The 22,560-nt window shown below is 36.1% G+C and overlaps 1 protein-coding gene across 3 annotated transcripts; it reads right to left on the bottom strand.

Annotated features, from left to right (window-relative positions):
- Window positions 1-1,465: 1,465 nt before the first annotated feature.
- LOC121450054 (protein LEG1 homolog) lies at window positions 1,466-10,578 on the bottom strand. Of its 3 annotated transcripts, XM_041654731.1 has the most exons (6): window positions 10,261-10,578; window positions 8,560-8,646; window positions 6,812-6,993; window positions 6,199-6,329; window positions 2,547-2,785; window positions 1,466-2,271 (listed from the first exon to the last, which is right to left on the bottom strand). In XM_041654731.1, the coding sequence occupies exons 1-6, from the start codon at window positions 10,574-10,576 to the stop codon at window positions 2,162-2,164; spliced, it is 1,065 nt and encodes a 354-aa protein (XP_041510665.1). In that variant the 5' UTR covers window positions 10,577-10,578; the 3' UTR covers window positions 1,466-2,161. The 3 variants fall into 3 exon arrangements, with proteins under 3 accessions (XP_041510665.1, XP_041510666.1, XP_041510667.1); XM_041654732.1 differs by lacking the exon at window positions 8,560-8,646; XM_041654733.1 differs by lacking the exon at window positions 2,547-2,785 and having other exon boundaries at window positions 2,157-2,271.
- Between the last annotated feature and the right edge of the window lie 11,982 nt (window positions 10,579-22,560).

Raw genomic sequence — 22,560 nt, 5'->3', positions numbered from 1 at the left:
TATCACTATGCTTTTTTTCTTTTTTCTTTTTTTTAATTTTGAAAAAGTATTATTTGGTTTTACCCCAGGTCGCTATGCTATTTCATCTCAGGTTTTTGGTTTTCTAAATACCACCAGTTATGGGTTCCATCAGATGGAGTGGGTCTTAAGAAAATCAGTTATTGGGTTGTACCACCAAAGCTTTAGCATATCATGCAGATAATAGACCATTGTAGATAAAGATTTTGTGGTTGACTCGGTATTTTTCTCTCTTTTGAAAGCATGCAGAGCTCCTGTACCAAAGACGCTGGAATGTAAGGGTGAAAGTTCTACATAGGCACCAGCTCGACAACTCCATGTTCAATGAGTTCTGTATGTGTTGTCTTCGTCAATGTGGCCTTGCTTTAAGTTTGTGGAGAAAAATCTATAGTCTTGTCAATGGTCTGGATTGTTTGATTATTTCCATGGGGTCTCTTTGGCCAACAACTCAATTGGATATAACTCAGTCCCACTACTGGGTAGTGGAAGCTTAGTTTGGTGGCAAGAGATAGTCAATTGTGGTTATGTTTCCCCAATTAGCTGGCAATTTTATTAAGATCACCTTCATATATTTTATTCATGTTATTTGTATATATTTCAGGAAGTTGCTACCAGTGGCATATGTGGCAGGCAGATTGCTACTGATATTCAGGTGTTTGAAGCTGAGTGAGGTTATTACTTTTCTCTTATGATATTGTCTATATACAGAGAGAGCATTATGAACTCTAGTTAGTAGTAGTCAAGCTTCTAGTCGAGCATCAGCTTAATTTCTCCACGTTCAATGACATTAGTATGTGGCATCATCAGCAACATGGTCTTGCCATTATATCCCGAAAGGTAACCAATTGCATTTGCAGTGGCCTGTTAGGTTTGGGGGGAATCTATAGGACAGCTTTGATTTAAACTCAAAAAGATTTAACCCTTTCCCGGTGCTGTGCATGTTACCTGATAGTAAAGGTTTAATTTGGTAGCATATGATATCAAGGTGAGGAATTATCTGCCTTAATCTGGTTAAGTCCGTGTAAAATTTACACACACACACACACACACACACACACACACACACACACACGATAAACGAGTTATTAGCTCTGTGTATCCAGTATCAACATATAGCTATAGCTATATATATCTACATATAGATATATGGATTTTATATAGGAAGTATCTACAGGAATGGGTTTCCATATAGACTTTCAGAAGTTTTTTAAAACTAATACCCACATTCCCACATTCCATCCTCTACTCTGCCCTCCCATACCTTTTCCTATTTAATCCTCCTATTCCAGTTTCCCCTTTATCCCTTCATAACGTTATATTCTATTTCTCCTTTCTCAAAAGATCCTCTTCTATCCCCTGTACCTTACTGGCTACCTAACTATCGTGGAATTTTTCTTTAGAAAAAAAAATGAAAATAGAAACATAATATCTGTGTATTAGGGTTTTTATTGCTACCATGAAACACCATGACTGAATTAACTTGGGGAAGAAAGGGTTAATCAGCTTATACTTCCACAACACTGTTCATCATCAAAAGAAATCAGAACAGGAATGCAAAAGGACACAATCTTGGAGGCAAGAGCTGAAGCAGAGGCCATAAAGGTGAGTTGCTCACTGGTTTGCTCCCCATGGCTTGCTCAGTCTGCTTTCTTATTGAAACTAGTACCACCCGACCAGAGATGGCACCACCCATGATGGGCTGGGTCCTACCCATCAATCATGAATTAAGAAAATGACCTACAGACTTGCCTACAGCTCTAATCTTATGGAAACATTTTCTTCATTGAGGTTCTCTCCTCTCAGATGACTATAGTTTGTGTCAAGTTCAAATAAATCTGGCCAACAGAATATCTAAATTTGAAATAGTAAAATGGACAACATTTGGGCAAAAGAAATTAGGAAAATGAAGACAAATAAATAACATAAGATATGTTTACTTGTAACTCAAGCATTCAATAAAATTAATTAGACTTTTGTTAGCCATATAATTATTCAGCTAAAATCATTACTGGCTAATAAATCAAAATAAGAAGGCACAAGTTGGATAGAAAGAAACAGAAAAATTATAAAATACTGACTATAATATTTAATTGCTTTTTAATATGGAATTAAAATGTTCAACATGTAATAAAATAGTTTTAGGCTATGCTTTAAGGGGCATTAGCAAAAGAGTTTCAATAAGGAAACGTCCCAAAGAATGACGTAGTTGTGTAGATTCCACAGTCGACTTCCAAACCATAAAAAAACAGCCATCTGTAAAAATTAAAACACAAATATTTGAAGATAGTTAAGAAAATATAAGCACTATCAGAATATCAAAATTACATGGGTGAAAATGCACTGTAATTATTTATACAGTTATTCTGTTGCTTTTTTAATAATGTGCTGTTTCTTCAATTTTTATAATTACATTCAATTTATCTAAAATATAATAGATACATAACAATTCCTGTTGAGTGAGCTATTCAATATTCAGATCTCATGTGGCTTTGACTCATTTAGGTTTCACTCATACTTCAAAATCATACCTGTGACTTTATTTAGATTAGCCATAAATTTTACTAAAGTAAGAAATGCTTTTTCCCGTGTTTTGAAGTTCGTGTTTGAAGCTATGTTTTCTCCATCTTCAAGTGGCTTAGATGGGAAACCCAAAAGAAAGGATTTTGAAGAATTAAAATCTGAGTGGTATACTGTGCTCTCACAAAACTCCATGAAGTTTAGAAAGTCCACGGTGAAGTTTCTTTCAGACACTGAAGAGTACCATGACCTAAAGAACACAATTAAGTAACGTGTTTAAAAAAAATCCTTTTTCGTGCTCTCTCTCCTTCTGCTCCTGATTTGGACCTTGATATTTCTGTCCGGTGCTTCAATGTGGGAGACAGTGGCGGGGAAGAGACAGAAATCTTTAATAAATAAATAAATTTATAAAAAAAATCCTTTTTAAATAAAACTTAAATTCCAAATGTTTGCTTTCCTACCATGTTCTATTCCTGAGAACTATCATGTAATTTGATGAAGAGTGCATGAGTACAGTTGTTCGGGGAAATCAGAAGAAGACAGCTCCCCTGGAGCTGGAGATAAATGCATGCAACTGTGAGCTGGGAATGCTGGGAGCTGAACTCTCATCTTCTGCAAGAGCAGTGTGTGCTCTTAATCTCTGAGCCATCTCCCCAGTTCCTCAAGTTTAGGCCCCATGTTTCCTTATTGAATTCTCTAATTTCTATGTATTTGCTTTTCAAGAATCAATTATTTTCTACATAAGAGGTTAGGTCATAATATAAATATAATAAAGTAAATCAGTGTAATGAGCAGACATCCAAAGATAAGAGAAATGTTCGCCAGAATCATGGAAAGGGGGAACAAATGATGAAGCTAATGCCAATCTCAAAATGAAATATCACAATATACATTCTTAGATTTCATTTGAGACTGCCAAAGATGAAAAGTAGATTTAAGAGTAGATGAAGAGCAGAAGGAGGGAGAACATGAGCAAGGAAGTCAGGACAGCGAGGGGTGGGTCCACCCACGGAGATGGTGAGACTGATCTAATGGGAGCTCACCAAGGCCAGCTGGACTGGGTCTGAACGAGCATGTGATCAAACCAGGCTCTCTGAATGTGGCTGACAATGAGGGAAGACTGAGATGCCAATGATAATGACACTGGATTTGGATTCTACTGCATGTTACTGGCTTTTTGGGAGCCTAGTCTGTTTGGATGCTCACCTTCCTATACCTGGATGGGGGGACTTGAACTTCCCACAGGGCAGGGCATCCTGACTTCTCTTAGGATTGGAGAGCGAGGGGGAGGGGTAGTGGCGGGAGTGTGAGGGAATTGGGAGGATGGGAAGAGGTGGAAATTTTAAACAAATAAATTAATTTTTAAAAAAAGTGAACAAATATATGTACACATATGTGAACAAATAGCAACTAACCTTAATGAAGTCTAAAATCTATCTTTATTTTCAATTTGGATATATTCATTATAAATAACTATTAGTTTTTATTGAGATGAATCATGCACAAGCTCATCTTTCAATAACCATAATCCAGTTGGCAATAAGAATATACAGGTGGGCTTCTAATACAACTGTGAGTAAAAAAGGATAAATCTTCCTATAACTAAGTTACTACCATCTACAAGTAGAAGTTATCACAACAAATATCTCTTATATTGTCCAGCACATAATTCAAAATAGTCTAAACAATTAAAAAATAACAGCTGAAAATCAAAAAGATAAAACAAATATCCTATATCAGTGCTATAAGGCAGAAACTTTAAAATAGTTTGAAAATAAAAAAAAACCCAAACCATAATATTTTAGACTAACATCTATCAAGATAAGGAAGATGCAACTTTTAAAATGATTTCTCCATGAGAATGAACTAGAAACAAGAAATTATAGAGTAAAAGGTAATGATTTCTAGCAGAAAAAATAGCCTTGTGAATAATTCTAGCTGTTACATTTAATATCTATGAAAATGATTATTATAAACTTGATTTTTAAAAAATTAACTGTTCTGAAATTCATCACATTTCTTACATTTATTCAATGCTCAGTTTTTGTTGATGAATATTTAAAAGTTCCTAACTGTGTATGAAAAAACAAAGGAGCAAGGATTAATAAAATAATTGAAAGAATTTCAATGAAAATGTGCAGCAAACTCAGACACATGAGACGACCAGATATCAGACATTATTATAAGCACAAATAATGCACATACATCTACCAAATACAAAGAGATTTGTAATTTCCATAATCTTCACGTGGAATTAATTCCTACTGCAGAACAAAAAATAGACAGCAATAAAAATGTTTAAAAATTTGTCGACATTGAATATTGTCTCCAGAAAATTAAAGAATAAACTAGAGACTAAAAATGAAGAGAAACCGGTATTTCAAAGTTAATATTTTAGACCAGGTTTGGATTGTGGTTGAAAGATGGTGCTCTGATGTGAAATATGACTCAGAATCTTCCTCCCCTTCTCTTCTCAGTTACCTGACACAGATGGCCACCTGTAGCCATGGGTTCTGTGTGCACAGATCCAACCAGGTAACAGTAAAAATAAAATCAGGAAAAAATGCAATTCTATTATATGTACATCGATTTTCCCCTCTGCATTTCCTTCTTTTTTTCCTTTATGATTTATTTATTTATAATGTATACAGTGTTCTGCCCTCTGCCCATATGTATGGCTACAGGCCAGAAAAGAGCACCAGATCTCAATATGGATGGTTGTGAGCACCATGTGATTGCTAGGAATTGAACTCAGGATCTCTGAAAGAGCAGTCAGTGCTTTTAACTGCTAAGCTCTTAATCTCTCCAGTCCTTCTGTATTTCTTAAACAACGCAGGGCAACAATTTCTACAGAATAAATGAACTGGAGGCCGGGTGATGGTGGCGCACGCCTTTAATCCCAGCACTTGGGAGGCAGAGGCAGGCGGATCTCTGTGAGTTCGAGACCAGCCTGGTCTACAAGAGCTAGTTCCAGGACAGGCTCCAAAACCACAGAGAAACCCTGTCTCGGAAAAAAAAAAAAAAAAGAATAAATGAACTGGGTGTTATAATCATTCTAGAAATTATGTAAAGCACTCAAAAGAATACATGCAAGTTAAATGTAAATACTACTGATTTTACAAAAATTGTTTAAATATCTATTGTTTATTTTTTCCTTTTGTTTTGAGACAGTCTTTTCATGAAGCCCAGCCTGATATCATGGTCCACCTGCCTGGGTTTTGTGAATGTTAGTAATAGCTATGTGCCACAAGAGTCAACCATGTTGATGTGTATAATTATATAGAGTCTAGAACCAGTATTCTATGGGTAGTAAAAAAGAAAGTGTGTGTATGTGTGTAATCAGAAATCCAACAACAGAAAATTATTTCATGCTGCATTCATAAGACATTGTTTATGCTTAGTGAACTACTTTATTTTAAACGGTACTTTCAGAGAATGTTGTGGGCCTTTTTTGGAAAGATATGAATATATTCAACTGACCTTTCATTTTATTCTTTGCTGGTTTACCAAATGATTAGCAGATTAAATAAATGGAAAATGGGCTTTCTGAGACATTCTAGAAAATAGGAGAACTGAATTCTGAGACAAAAATTCTATATGTTATCGTTTACAGTACTAGGAAAAATAGAGAGGAGGTTGTATCACATAAAGCAGTTATCTTACATGTTGGTGAATTTTGATAATCCAATATTGATAGCTGCCCGATGGGCCTTCCACATTAGAAGGGTTGCTCTCTCTTCACTTGCGTTATAAACAGAAACATTGCCAAGAGCTGGCCTCGTGGACTGCAAATACTACAGAATAAACAATGGGATTTATGAGAATAGAACTCATATCAAACTCAAATAATTTTAATAACTGAGCTCACATAATGTTAAAACAGATTACTTTGAAATATTGCTGCAGCTAATTTTATAGAAATAGATTTTATTATCAAGATAAATTTAAGACTTGAAGGTGACATTTAATTTTCTTATTTGTTTTATATTCATATTTATGTTAGTTCACTTGCATAGATAAACAAAATTTGAAAATTACTATATTAATTTAAAAACTTTATAAATTCAGTCATGCTAAATTACTGCTAATTATCCATTTAGCAACATTTCAGAATACCAACCTGAATTCCAGAAAAAATTTATCATTCTATACTTGTAGTTTATGTCCTACACAAATATTAATCTCAGTATATTTTTCAATTGTAGCTGCAATGGATGTTCTTCTCCATCTTCATATATGCCACTTGGGTGAAAAAGCAGTAGTCTCATTGTTTTACCTGATAAAACTCTACGGCTGCATCCATAGCTTCTGGGTATGATGCCCTGCATTCCTTTACAGAATAACAGAAGTCAGACTTGTTCTCCCCTCGAGATACTAGCACTATCTCATATGGTACATTCAAAAACTTTGATTCTACTGCAGCAAGGAAATTCATAACAATCTCAAAGAAGTTAAGACCTGCAAGGGAGCAGAAGAAAAGTGTCTGGAATTACGCACCACCTGCTCAAAATAGTGATTAACAAAACAGATAAAACTCTGCCTAAATAATTTAGCCACTTGCACCACAAACCATTCTATTGAAACTGTTGACCCTAGGAAACACAAGCTACTAGGAGAGCTCAAGGAACTTTGGTAGAGATAACACACAAATCATGTCTTTCTTTGTGCTAATATGACACGACAATATATACATAATAAGCCATGTTTTCACAATTATTTTATTTCATTGTGAGATCACTTTTCATGTACACATGTAAGGGCACTGTGTGAATGCCTGGTGCCTATGAAGATTAAAAGGGGGCTCCATATGTCCTGTCATTGGCATTACCAATGGTTATAAGGCACCATGTGATGGAAATTGAATCTGTAAGAACAACAAAGCTCTTAATTGCTGAGACATCTCTCCAGCATGTTATGTTGGTTTCATTACTATAATTTTATAACATAACTTGAAACCTGGTATTGTAATAATTCTAGCCTTGCTTATTTTGGTTAGGATTGCTAGGTCTGTCCAGCATCATGATTTGGATTGGGACTGCATTGAATCTGATAAACTGCTTTTGGTAGGGTGGTCATTTTCACAGTAATAATTCCACCAACCCATGAGCATGGGAAGTCTTTCAACTTCTCATGTCCTCCTCAATTTTTTTCTTCAGAGACTTAAATTTTTCATTGTAGAAGTCATTCCCTTCCTTGCTTAGGTTTATCCCTAGACATTTGATTGTTGTTGAGGCTATTGTGAATGAGATATGAATTTTACTTCAAGATAACTGTAATAGAATTAAAGTAATTTTGTTCATTATAAAACATGACTATTGTTTTGAAACATTTAGATAACTCACCTTTAGAATATTATCTTCTATGGGTTTTAATTATGAAGGGGACTCTGATGACCACTGTGTCTATCAGAATCAGGCTAGTGTGATGTTTTTCTGTAAGGCCCTAAAGTGACTGAGTTAGTTTGAATACAAGTTCATAAGCAACCTTTTTGTCTATTTGTTTCAGAAGAAAAGTTTAGCAGAATAATAGGCTAGCAGAAGAAAAGTTGAGAAATCAGTGTATAATAAAAAGAGTTTTGGAATAGAAGGATAAAGAGATAAATTGTTCAATTGCTTTCAACATCTAATTATGTTGTCATCAAAACTGATTTGAAACATGCCTCTGAAGAGTTTTAATAAATCATGTAGTACACTTACAAACAGAATAGATAGTACTTGATATAAATAGAGCCGAAAAGACGGAGAATAAACAACTCAAATCCTGGGTACTTAAGGAGAAAGAAATTTGTCATTTTCAACACTCAAGGCAACAATGGACTGTGTGTCTTAATTCAGAATAGGTTACAGTAAGAACTACCTGTATATTTTTTTATTTGATTTGTACCAAAGAAAACTGAAGAGAAACTTGTGTATCTTCTCCAAGGAAATGGTAGTATTCACCTCAGCTAATCAATCCCACACCATGAAGAAGCAAGTATCATGCCCACAGATCAGTAAAGGCACATAGTCCAAAGAGAACACTTACCTCCCCAGCCACTATTGACTGATATATAGCTAGGAGATCCAGCATCATAAACATACGCTGAGCTATTGGAAGGGTCTGAAAATCTACCTGCAGAGCAAAAGGAGTAGGTAAAAATGTCCAGCACAAACGTTCAGGCTTTTAATAGCGACTCATGAGAAAAGGCAGAACAGAAAAAAGCAAATGTAGGAAGAAGGGGTCCTTGCTAGTGAAAAGAGGGACCTGGAGTTTCATCTGGAGTTTTGTCAGTTGGAAAGCAGTCTGAGGCTCCTCTGTAAAAGTCCCAATTGACAGCACAAGAAAACTCACAGAATAAACTAACCTGGGCTCATAGGGGCTCACAAGAGACAAACCAACAATCAGGGAGCCTGTGTGGGATTGATGTAAGCACTCTGCTTTTATGTTACAGTTGTATAACTTGGAGCCTCTTGTGGGACTACTAACAGTGGGAATTGGGGCTGTCTCTGACTCTTTTACTGGCTTTTGGGACCCTATCCCTCTTACTCAGTCACCTTGCCCAGCCTTAATACATGGAGAGTTACTTAGCCTTACTGCAACTTGATCTGTCATGTTTTGTTGATACTCACAGGAGACCTATCCTTTTCTAAACAAAAAGGAAGGAGTGGATTGGGAGTTGGGAACAGAGTGGGGAGGGCGGGCTGAGAGGGGAGGGAAAACTGCTGCCCGGGTGTAAAATACATACATACATACATACATACATACATACATAAATAAATTTATCTGTTTTTAGAAATCCTTATGCAGAAGCTTACACTTCCCAGGTGGCTTCTGAGTGCCAAGTCATTCTTCCCACAAAGGCTGAGCACTTGATGAAGCAACTGTAATCAACAGAAACCAAATTTCTGCAACAATATGTGTAGTTCTAGCATTGTTTCATTCTATGATTGCTCTGGGTCTAGTCACAGTCAAAGAAGACAAGTTGGGAGAAATATCACGAATGGGGAAATCTACTAAATTTTAGAAAGCCTCAGTGGTAAGAAAACTGATTCAAGAACCTTAGAAAAGATGTACTGGATAGAAAAATACAGCTAAAAACACAGGAAAAAAAGAAAAGAACTTTTCAGAAACATGGTTTACAGGTGAAGCCCTGCATCTTTAAATGGTTACCCCATCTTTCTTGTTTCAGGGTAAGTGGGTGACTCAATCACTGTCATCACACTTTCCTTCAAGAACACCACAGGAAGTATCACGTCTTAGATTTTGTTCCTGTTAAAATGAGGCAAAATCCAGGCATTTAAGGAAAAGTATATTCTTGTACATTTGTTCTTTGTAAGAAATTTCACTTTGATTTCTTAGTGAACTGATGTTTTGTAATCTTTTCTGGAATAATCATAACTCCTGAGACAGAAGTATTTGTAGTGCCAATTTCTCTAAGAAGATAGTTAGGCTGGGTCATGGGGTCTGCGGATTGCTGATTTAGAGGGGATATTTCTCCTTCATGCTATGTGCACATATAGCTTATGGAACAAGGACTTGCAGAAAAGACTGTACTTCCTCTCATACCAGAAAGTTTATGAAGTGTAAAGACAAGTATACTATGTAATACTACAGGTATCATTGACCAAAAACCATAGGAATTTCTTCACTGGCGGAGAAATGGTTGTAATAGCAGTAACACTTAAAGACATTTCAGAACTTAGTAATGAAAAAGAAAAGTATTGGAAAGCATTAAAATGTACATACCTGTTTTATATAGCTTTCCATAAGTTAAAGCGAGAGCCCACAGTACGTTGCCTGTATCATTTGCTCCAATATGCACGAAATATTTGTTTGTTTGTGTTATGAGAATCTTATACATCTGTAGTCGATCCACATAATTCCAGATATTAATGATGATTTTGTTATCCTTCACTGGAAATACTGTTATATCTCCACTAACTTGATCCCAAAAAGGAGGATAGTTTTTATTTATAGCTCTGACTGACTCTGGATTTGAGGCTAATCCTACTGAAAAAAGACTCAGGAACAAAAAAGTGGGGATTGCAAGAGCAGACCACATCTTCTCACTGTTCCTTGAGTTAGATTCTTTGAGTGACACAGAAGCTCATTATATAACAGCAGACACATAAACCTCTTATCACTTAGAGGATGCCAAATCTCTGAGCAAAACATCTAGAGAGCTACAGAGCCAAAAAAAAAAAAAGGGCATTTGCCAGTGCAGATTTAATAAATGACTAAGGCTTACTGCAAAATGCCTTAGGTAAGTAGTATCATCATGCTATTTACTGCAGATAAAGAAATGGCCCATTATTCTTAATGATGTAACTATCTGAAGATGGGCAGCTTCTCCAAAGCAATGTCTTAACTATTCGCTTAAAAATAAATATACCCAATATTTCATAAGTGTTATCTCCCATATGATACTAACCAATAAAAAAGAAAATGAAAATAAAGCTGTTTTGGGTTTGACAGAAAGTAAAGATAAAAGTATTCCCTATGTCTATGTTGTTGGCTTGATAATCTACAGGTAAGAAAGAAAGAGAATTGATGTTTAAATTTGCTTAACCAACTCTTTAAAATTGGTATTTCTTGAGAGTTTTTAGTCATTCTAAGAACTCTCTAAGGGATATACATTGATACTAATATTTTAAATATTGTAAGACAAATTAGACAACCAAAGAGATTTAAGTACTATTTCCACAGTCTTATATATAATGGATATGCCTAAAAGGTAGATAAGAAAATGTTATAATTGAACGACCATAGTGTATCTGGAGCAAACTTGCACCCATTCTATGTGATGAATACAAGACTCAATTTTTAAAGTTTTAATTTTATTTCATTACATTGATATATACCTGCATGTTTATTTTAAAGTTCTTGTTAAATAAATTATTGTCAAAACATACATACATTCATGTATATAATATTTACTGTACAAATACAATTAACATCCAAATAGTAAAACTGTCCTCTAACATCCCAACAGTAGTTTCTTCATAATAAAATTATAAACTAAAGCACATATTATGAAATAAATCATTTAATAAAAATCAGCAAAAAGCTACAACAGTGAGCCATTTGCCTTTATTTAGTAATTTAAGACTACAAGAATGGTTTTCTGTTGTAGGAAGCCACTTGTTTGTTTCCAGCTGCCCAGACCACAAACTAATCACTCAGAAACCATATTATTTCAACTACTGCTTGGCCAATAGCTTAAGTGTATTACTACTAGATCTTACATCTATCTAGAATTAACTTATTTCCATTATTGTATATTTTAACACAAGGCTTACGGTTTACCGGCAGGATTCCAACTGGCAGCCCACATCTTTCCCCTCTCATAGCTACATGGTGTCTCATGACTCTGCCTTTTTTCTCCCAGTATTCAGTTTAGTTTTCCCTACCTAGCTCTACTCTGCCCTATCACAGGTCAAGCCAGCTTCTTTATTCATTAACCAAAAAACCCAACACATATACAGAAGGATTTCCCACACAATTTCCTATTTTATGTTTAAATAAAAAGGAAGGCTTTAACTTTAACATAGTAAAATTACCTATAATAAAACAGGGATCAAACAAGAATTACAGGTACAATATTTATATCTACTTCATCTCTTATCATAACTAAGGCAAACTATAATTATATGGTTATAATTATAACTATTCTTCAACCCCGTCAAAGACTCCAGAAAGATATATGCCTAAGTAAACAGGAAGTGCATCTTAAGCAACTTCCAAAACTATAGAATTGACAGATATCTTGCTGCTTGGACAAACTCCCAAAGTTTTTCTGTACTATTGGAGCATCGATCTTCAGGGTACAGGCCCATGGGATCTGGCATACTTTTCCATGAAGCAGAAAATATCAAAGACAGTTCCACCATTATTGGCAGTTTGTCAGTCAATTTCTTCTATTTTTGCAGAATGTCTGGTAGACTCTTAAATGAAGCAGAAATGCTGAAGGACTTTCTCACCATCTTTAGGTAACTTCAGAAGTCATTTTCTATATATCAGGCATGCCCAGTTCATACAGCATACCATCAAGCAGTCTAGACAAGAGCACTTTCTTGCCCAAATGACTAACAAACTCTATAAGGCACCTTTTTGATGCCCATCTTGAAGTACATTGGTGTTTCCAGGAGCATATGTGTCTCATTGTCACAAAAAATCCCGTTATTAAAAAAATTTAAATGCCATTTCTGTAGTCTTTGAAAGATCTGAGGAATATCCATCTAAAACACATCTCTGTATATCTAGAAAACCTAATTAATGTGACTACAAGCTTGACTATTATAGATGATTATATATTAACCTATATTTCTTAATTATACTTTAAATTTTTAAATGAGCTTTACAAACACAATACCTTAATCTGTCTAGTAGTACTTCTTAAAATGCTAAGCTCTTCTTGAAAAGTTAAGCATTGGCATGACTCGGGCTAAGGCTTTCTTGTCTTTTGGCTCCACCCAGTCTAACATGGTGGAGGTATGTTTACTGCCTCTGCAAGCCATACACACCACTCCAGTTCCACGGATGCAGCAGGTCTATGTTGAGCCATTAAGAAGTTTGTAATATGCTTTCTTACAAATCCCATTTAAATGCTTCTTGGCTGGACCTTCCAAAAGAGTCAGAATTGTTTGTTCTGGCAAACTAGGATGCTACTGTTTTGAAACCTCATAGCTTTTCTTTTCCTGCTACTGCTGACCTTTCTCTTAAAAGAGCTGCAGCAAGCAGAGCCAATCCAAAAAAGAAAAAAAAATTGCAGCTAAACTTTGGTTCGTTAGTGTCTAGAATGCTATTTACTCCAAAAATACAAGCAAAGCTATTCTAGAATTTAATGGAATTAAAAAAGACTTGAAATAAACAAAAATTAATTTAAAAAGATCAACAAAGTTAAAGAACTCATATTTCCTACTTGTATAAACTCATTGTAAAGTTGGGTATCATTTTCTCTTGCTTGTAATCCATCTGACATTCAACACTATTGTTCACTGTGTTAAATTTTGGAATAGAATCCATTTTAAATAATTAATCACAACTCTACTGTCAGATATGGAGCCAAAGAATAAGTGGCTATGGATATCAGGAAGCAAGCTTCTTCTCTCTTGCTTTATTGTCTAGAGTGCAGATACAACATCGAAAGTCACTTTTTGCAGTGCCATTTATAGTCCTTCTTGCAGGAATGAAGTAGTTTTAGGTACATTCAAAGGATTTTTTTAAGTTCCTTGTGTCTCTTCACTCAGTCAGTAATTCATATGGAACAGGGACAAAGCTGTATAAATGGGATAATAGAGTGGGATTCTAGAACAAAACAGAGTGGAATTCAGTATTATCATTTCTGGGGGGGGGGGCAGTTAGTCTTATGCCAGAAAGAAAGGGAGAGAGAGGGAGGAAGGGAGAGAGAGAAATATTTAAGGAAGGAAAGAATAGAAAAAGAATGAGAAAAGGAAAGGAAAGAAGAAGAGAGGAGAGGAGAGGAGAGGAGAGGAAAGGAAAGGAAATTAGTTACATTGCCTGACAAGGAAGAGAACATGAATACTGGGGCCATTCAAAATTCAAGTTTTGAAAGAGATTATACCCCTCTCTGCTCAAGTATTTGTGTACAAATTTTTCCAGAGGGAAAACACCTACTCATTCTCTCCCTCTCTCCACAGAAGCTGATCTTAACATCTGTCTATCTCCTATTTAAACAAAATTCACAGTCTCGATAACTGTGCACTCTTAACAAAAAGATCCAGATGGAACATCTCATGATAAATAAGAAATTTGTTCCCCCACGGTGTGAACTAGATATCAGGTATGATGATAAATTTCTATGTAGTTTCAGCATGAGAACACTGGATGTTGGAAGACCTCTAGTTCCAGGGAAGCCAAAGAAACACAGATTTTGAAACCAGTGCAGACTACAAAGTGACAAGCTGCCACAAACAAAACAAAACCCACAGATACAAAAATAGAGACAATGAGAGTGTGAGAGAGATTGAGAGAGGGAAGGAAGGAGAAAGGGAGAGGAGAGATAGAAGAGGGATAGAAATAAGGACAGATACATATAGGCAGAGTTCTATCATACTTTGAACATTAACTAATATATACTAATCAATGATGGGAAATGTTGCCAACCAATTATCTTTAAGAGGTAGGACAAAGTTAGGGTGTGGCTTTTTGGGACCCAGAGAAAAATGGCACATGACCCAAATATCCTCTGTGTGCTTCCCTTGCAGCATAGTTGAGCTTGGACTTCTTTCTCATTGCTGTTTCATGAGTTTAATCCTTATAATAAATAAAAATATAATTGTTTTACCTTTTAACTAGGCTGGTTATTTCCAGAATCAAGCTAACTTCTACAGTTGGCCCCCAACATGGCGGTTGGGTCTCCAGCTGCTCATTTGGGTATCGAATTCCCTCACAGTGGCCTTGAGTAGCCACTAGATGCAGTGCTTCATATCTTCTCATTAAATGCCTCAGAGCCAATCCAAGTCATCATGCACCTTGACCATTTGCGACTGCATGGCTGGCTTCTGGGAATATATTTTCTGTCACTTGCAGAAGCTCAGGTGGGACGCGTGATTCTCTGGTTGCCTCCTTCAGCAAATCCTACTGGCAAATCCTACTGGCATGTGCCACCACCCACAGTGATGACAACTATACAAGTGGTAAGTAAATCATATAGAGTTGGGGCAGAGTTCTGCTCTTGTCTTTTCAGAAAATACACATCTGCAAAAATTCAAGATACCCTGGAGGTTTGGATGCTGACAGAAGGAAAAATAACTATCCAATAAGTATTATCAAGAACATAAAGAAAAGGGAGTATTATTTATGAGGACATGTGGTCAAAGCCATTGTCCAACTCCAAATTCAGATCTATATATTCATATATATATACATATACATATAAGATTATATGATGATCTGACAGGAAGTTTTAGTCTTTAAATTATACAGGTATTAAATAATAATATTTGTTATACATATAGTCAGATTAATTAGGTTCTTTGGGTAAATAGAGATTGTATTCTGCCTAGATAGATAATCTTCAACCACTTCAAGGATCTGTAGAATATTTAAAACATTTAAATACCTTAGGGTCCTGTTGACATAAGACATGACTGCTACTGACATCACCAATCTATTCCTGAGTGTGTTTTGAGCATCAAAGACACTCCAGTCGGAGTTTGTTTTCTTCTCGGCACAATTGGTCTCTGGGCAAAGAACTGCCCATGCCTCAACCACTGACAAAGTACATGGTATCTGGAGTGGATAAACAGGACACAAGAAAAAGGACAGCCAAACGTTGCCAAGACAGGATAAGACAGTTCTGAAAATTTTTCTGCCTCTGAAGATGGTCTGTCAGTTACACTAAATCATAGCCAAAGTTGGTTGCTTCAACATTGCAAATGAGACTTTGGGTGATTGCTCAGGTAGCCAATTGTCTCCACTATATACTGTTCACTTTGGAAGCTGGTTGGTTTCACTTCCTGCCTGCTCAAGTAATATTATCTCCCTTCTCAGCCCTTAGATGAAGTTAAAGATTAGATAGTCATAGTTACCATTCTCTTATGGTTTAGCCAAGCCTATTTCCGATGCAAGACTTAGACACTTTGGAATAAAATGTCTATTAAAACATATATTGGGGCTGGAGAGATGGCTCAGAGGTTAGGAGCACTGCCTGTTCTTCCAAAGGTCCTGAGTTCAATTCCCAGCAACCGCATGATGGCTCACAACCATCTGTAATGAGATCTGGTGCAGAATACAGTATATATATAATAAATAATTTTTAAAAAAAATTTATCATGTGTTCCTTGCTTAATATTGTTTATGTTGGTTGTAATTTTATACTTGATATCTGTTCTTATTGTATGTAGTTTTGTATTTTGTTTAGATTGCTCTTATTTAGCCCAGTATTCTTATCTGTGTTAGCCTTGTGGCTCGGTACCTTATTCAGCAGGGCAGTCACATCTTGCTTCTTTTGTGGCTGGGACAAGACTGCTGACCAAGATTTCCTCTTCCCAAAATTCTCCTGTTCTCATCAACCTGCCTCTACTTCCTTCTTGGTTGTCCTGCCTATACTTCCTGCCTGGCTACTGGCTAATCAGCATTTACTTAAAATATAATTGACATAATACAGACCATTGTCCCACAGCACTTCCCCCTCTATTTTTTTTAAAAAACAAGAACTCTGAATCTAATATATTTTGTTTAGATTTTCTCCTCACCATTAGCCATAACCGACATTCTAAACAAAGGAAAATATCCATAGTCCAATTTTTTGGAAATGTGGGCATAGTTTTTCAGGCTACTTCCAGCTGATTGGGGGCACTGATAATCTTATGGATTAAAATTTAGAATTATGATCAAGTCCTGACTGGAGTATCCTGTGAGTCTTGATCATCTCAAGCAGCAGTCTTGAATCTGTTCTGGATGTAGAACTCAGACGTTTGGGCTGTCTGTTTCTACCAGAGATTTCTCAGGTGGTCTTTTTTGATTGAACCTAATTTTTCTTAATTCAGAATGAATCCATAGCTCTCATTTTCGGTGGAAACAAAAGCACAACCTCTTCTCCAAAATAACATATAGTTTGACCTCAATTTTGAAGTCAAGTTATTTTCAAAATACCTATCTTGAATTAATTCAGTAGCATTTATAAGGAAATATCTTTTAGCAGCTGTTGCTTCTTCCTCAGCATTCAAACAATTCAAAAAGAACATAATAACATACAATATCCAGATTGTCTGTGTATTGGTATAGGAGTTCCTTCTGTTTGTGCGAGAGAAGGGGAACGTGAAGAGTAGGAACAGGTGAGGCTCATGCCCATGGCTGATTCATGATTCTACTCAAACATTTGTATTCACATTTTTTCAAGGGCATAAGAAATATCCCATTCTTTCCCCAGTGAAACCAATCTCAAGTTATTCCCAACTCATGGCTAATGTATTTTCACAGTATTTGGATGATATGTATTCATGGAAGTTGAATCAGTATGAAACTCTTCAAAGTTGAATGCATGAAAAATAAAATAAATCTCCCAAGAGTTTGTCACCTCTTGATATGAGAGCAGACTTGCAGTAAATATCAATAAATTAATAACAAACTCAACTTCTGAAGATGAAAAGAAAACAAAGGTGCCAATTTATCTTATATTTGGTCAACTTCTATGAGAAATGGTGCTACTGTAAATGGAACTGCCCAGGACCCTTTTCTCAGCATGGTTGTTTTGGTGTATAGCAAGGCTACTGACTTTTGTAAATTGATTTTTGTGGTAATTCTCATGCAGGGTTTACGGAAGACAAGGGGGAATAATTCACAAAGAGACAAGAATAAAACTTGGCTCAGCCTATTTTTATTGTCACTACGTTGGATCAGGACTTCTAGAGCCTGACCCAGATCATTTTAGCTTAGCCATATTTAAGTACAGCTCAATTTTTAGAAAAAAAGGTATTCAGATAACGATTAACTTATTTCCAATTTCCTGAAAATTTGAGACATTGAAAGTCCTTACAATGTACATCTGGTTTCTTTCATAGGGATGGATACTGTTGACTCAGAGATAGTAGTGCCCAAGATATAGGGTCTAGGGAATTTGACTGTGACAAACATAATGCCTGTGAGTATCGAGATTGCCATGGCCCTCAGATAACAGAGAAGTCATTTAATCTGTTGTAAAACACAAGGGATATCACTCATAATAGGTTTGATGATCCAAAAGCAATAAAAAAAGATTTAGCAGGAAAGGTCTTGGATAAGTAAAAACATAAATTCTGGAATATATGAGCAGAGCCTGTCTCATCAGACAGCAAAGGGTCACCAAGTTGTAAAACTGCATAATTTCTCGCTTTCCGAGAGGATTGGCTCCACACCTCATTCCACTGAAGAGGTAAACTGTGTATTTAACTTTACGGACTTATCCAGTACTCATCTGTTTGCATGCATACCTTTTTTCACTCTACAGATTTTATATTATGTCACTTTGTGAAAATATAGGTGAAACTACTTTTGAAATTTCCCACTTCATGGAAAAATTTGCCAGATAATATGGGCATGTAGGCTGAAGATGGATGTCCCAATGTTACAGAAAAACTTTGGGTGACTGTCCAGGCAACAAGAAGTTCCTGTCAATCTAATTTTTAGAAGTTGCTTGGAATGCACTTCCTGTTAACTTAGGTAATATATATATCCTCTGGAGTCTTTGATGGAACTGAAGAATTGATAGTTAAGTTTTCCTTAGTTATAATAAAAGATAAAGTAGATACCTCTTTTGTTATGAAAGTTAAAACATTCCTTTTTATTGAAACAGAAAAGGGGAGGTGATTTGGGATTCTCCTCTGTATGCTATGAATACCATCAGTTAATGAAGAAACTGTCTTTGTAGAAGTTAACTTGATTCAGGAAATAACCAGGATAGCTAAAAGACAAAAAATATATATTTTTATTTATTAAAAGGGGAAAACTTATGAAACAGGAATAAGAAGTCCAAGCTTAGCTGTGCTGTGAGGGAACCACACAAAGAGAGGGCACCTAGGCTACATGCTGTTTTTTTCCAGGTCCCAGAAAGCCACACTCTAAATTGAGCAGGCAGGAAGTACAATCAAGCAGCTTACAAAGTGAGCAGTATATGACAGAGACAATTGGATACTTGAGCAATCATCCAAAGTCTCATTTGCAATGTGAAAGCAACCAACTTTGGCTGAGGTCTAGCTTAACTGACAGACCATTTTCAGAGTCAGGAAAATTTTAAGAACCATCTTATCCTGTCTTGGTAAGGTTTGGCAGTCCTTTTCCTTGTGTCCTGATTATTCAGTCCTTAAACCATGTACTTCTTCAGTGTTTGAAGCATGAGCAGTTTCTTGCCCAAAGACCTATTGTGCAAAGAAGAAAACAAACTCTGAGTGTCTTTGGTGCTCAACATTCTCTCAAGAATAAATTGGTGCTGTCAGTAGCAATCATGTCTCATGTCAACATAACCTAAGGTATTTAAATGCCATGTTCTACAGATCCTTGAAGTGGTTGAAGATTATCTATCTAGCCAGAATACAATCTCTATGTATCTATAGAACCTAATTAATCTGTCTATATGTATAACAAGCATGAACAACTATTGACCTATAATATTTATACCTGTATATGTTAAAGACTAAGACTTCATGTAAGAATAATAAATAATCTGTAAGCAAATGTGCAGCAAATTAAGATAATGACTTTGAAATGCAAACAATGTATAAGTATCTTGATCAGAGGTAAAAATAATATATAATTCAATATGAAAATATATCCTAAAAGTTGTATCCATATTGAAAATGTCCTAAACAGTGGTAGAAACATGCACATATATAATCAGACAGAATAACTTTGCATTGGTATATAAATATTATAAACAGAAATAACAAATATAATTTGAACTTATATTAACAAACAAAAACTATAGCAAAATAAATTATCCATAAATGATAGCTAGCAAGCATTTATTTGCTCTATTGCCTACTATTATTATTAGTGTGAATAAGTTCACACTAAATTATCTATTATCCCATTTAATTTTTCTTTTCTTTTTTTTTTTGAGCCTACACTTTTAAAGCAGCTGAGGTCTATTTTCTAGGACCTCTGAGATTAACTGAATCCAATCTTCTGGTGGTGCCTTGTCACTTGAATTCCATGTTTTGACCATTTTCCTAATGAAGGAAGAATATATTCCATAAGATACAATTGCTTGTTTAATTTTCTTTGACTGCCTTAGGTTATTCTGTGTCAGATGTTCTTTCTGATATTATTACTAAAAAGGCAAGTAGAACTCTGGGCAAGCTATTCTGGAGTTTGGTACATACTAATGAGGCTACATTTTGTCTTTATATTTTTTGTCTCTGGTCATTAAATTTCATAAATTCTTTAAACTTTTTAAATATTTTTATCACTGCCTTTTGTAATGTCTGGGTCACCTGTTTGGTGTCCTGTTTTAATGCCCTCATTGAGGATTCCAAGGTATGAAGTCTGTCCAGTAAAGATAAAATTTCATCCTTGGACATAATGTTATAGCATGCATATTACCTTCCTGGTAAGACATTCCATCAGTCAATCTATCATAACCATTATATGGAGTTCGATTAATTCATTCAACAGTATGAATTCTCTCAGATAATGTCTCAGCACTCTCTGTCATTGACTGGGTTTTGTTTGTCAAATTGGTTGTACCCTTTTCCAGACTGGTGGATTCCCCTTTTAGTGGGTTATTATCAGTCTGTAAAGACTATCATTTCTTTTTTTTTTAATTTATTTATTTATTAAGGATTTCTGCCTCGTCCCCACAACCGCTTCCCATTTCCCTCCCCCTCCCCCGATCAAGTCCCCCCCCCTCATCTGCTCGAAGAGCAATCAGGGTTCCCTGACCTGTGGGAAGCCCAAGGACTGCCCACCTCTATCCAGGTCTCCTAAGGTGAGCATTCAAACTGCCTAGGCTCCCACAAAGCCAGTACGTGCAGTAGGATCAAAAACCCACTGCAATTGTTCTTGAATTCTCAGTATTCCTCATTGTCCGCTATGTTCAGCTAGTCCGGATTTATCCCATGCTTTTTCAGACCTAGGCCAGCTGGCCTTGTTGAGATCCCAATAGAACATCCCCATTGTCTTAGTGTGTGGGTGCACCCCTCGTGGTCCTGAGTTCCTTGCTCGTGCTCCGTCTCCTTCTGCTCCTGATTTGGACCTTGAGATTTCTGTCCGGTGCTCCCGTGTGGGTCTCTGTCTCTGTCTCCTTTCATCGCCTGATGAAGGTTAATATTCCTGAGGATGCCTATGTGTTTGTCTTTGGATTCACCTTATTTAGCTTCTCTAGGAACATGAATTATAGGCTCAATGTCCTTTATTTATGGCTAGAAAACAAATATGAGTGAGTACATCCCATGTTCCTCTTTTTGGGTCTGGCTTACCTCACTTAGGATAGTGTTTTCTATTTCCATCCATTTGTATGCAAAATTCAAGAAGTCCTTGTTTTTTACTGCTGAGTAATACTCTAATATGTATATATTCCATACTTTCTTCATCCATTCTTCCGTTGAAGGGCATCTAGGTTGTTTCCAGGTTCTGGCTATTACAAACAATGCTGCCATGAACATAGTTGAGCATATACTTTTGTTGTATGATAGGGCCTCTCTTGGGTATATTCCCAAGAGTGGTATTGCTGGATCCAGGGGTAGGTTGATCCCGAATTTCCTGAGAAACCGAAACACTGCTTTCCAGAGTGGTTGCACAAGTTTGCATTCCCACCAGCAATGGGTGAGTGTACCCCTTTCTCCACAACCTCTCCAGCAAAGGCTATCATTGGTGTTTTTGATTTTAGCCATTCTGACAGGTGTAAGGTGGTATCTTAAAGTTGTCTTGATTTGCATTTCCCTGATCGCTAAGGAAGTTGAGCATGACCTTAAGTGTCTTTTGGCCATTTGAAGTTCTTCTGTTGAGAATTCTCTGTTCAGATCAGTGCCCCATTTTATAATTGGGTTGATTAGCCTTTTACGGTCTAGTTTCTTGAGTTCTTTATATATTTTGGAGATCAAACCTTTGTCAGTTGCAGGGTTGGTGAAGATCTTCTCCCAGTCAAAAGTGTCTCACTCTTGGCCCTATTACCAAATCATGTTTTTAAGGAGAAAATATGAAGGATAAAGCTAATCCCAGAACCAAACAGAGGAATGTAGGAGTGAAATCATATAAATCTTATATATTTTATTTTTTTTTATTTTTTATTTTTTGGTGTTTTTTTTCGAGACAGGGTTTCTCTGTGGCTTTGGAGCCTGTCCTGGAGCTAACTCTGTAGACCAGGCTGGTCTTGAACTCACAGAGATCTGCCTACCTCTGCCTCCCCAGTGCTGGGATTAAAGGCGTGCGCCACCACCACCCGGCTATAAACCTTATATAACATCATACATAGTATAAGTAAAAAAGCTATTGGATTCTTAGATTGTTAAATTGTCTGTAATCTTGTCCTTTTAAATTATAATTTCTGATTTATATTTTAAACTATAAATCTTACCTGTGGTTGAGTTTGAGCTGGAGTAGGTACAA

The sequence above is a fragment of the Microtus oregoni genome, unplaced genomic scaffold, assembly GCF_018167655.1.
Source record: "Microtus oregoni isolate MIOR12 unplaced genomic scaffold, Mior012 000006F_ref0000085, whole genome shotgun sequence".
Lineage (NCBI taxonomy): Eukaryota > Metazoa > Chordata > Mammalia > Rodentia > Cricetidae > Microtus > Microtus oregoni.
This window is presented reverse-complemented; position numbering and strand designations above follow the sequence as displayed.

What these genes read in the sequence shown, in the direction of transcription:
- LOC121450054 (XM_041654731.1), bottom strand. Translation starts at nt 10,576, where the DNA reads ATGTGGTCTGCTCTTGCAATCCCCACTTTTTTGTTCCTGAGTCTTTTT. An exon ending in TTATCAAAATTCACCAACAT is followed by an intron (nt 2,786 to 6,198) that starts GTAAGATAACTG and finishes TGTGTTCTTTAG; the next exon opens with GTCATGGTACTCTTCAGTGT. An exon ending in TAATCTAAATAAAGTCACAG is followed by an intron (nt 2,272 to 2,546) that starts GTATGATTTTGA and finishes TAATTTTTACAG; the next exon opens with ATGGCTGTTTTTTTATGGTT.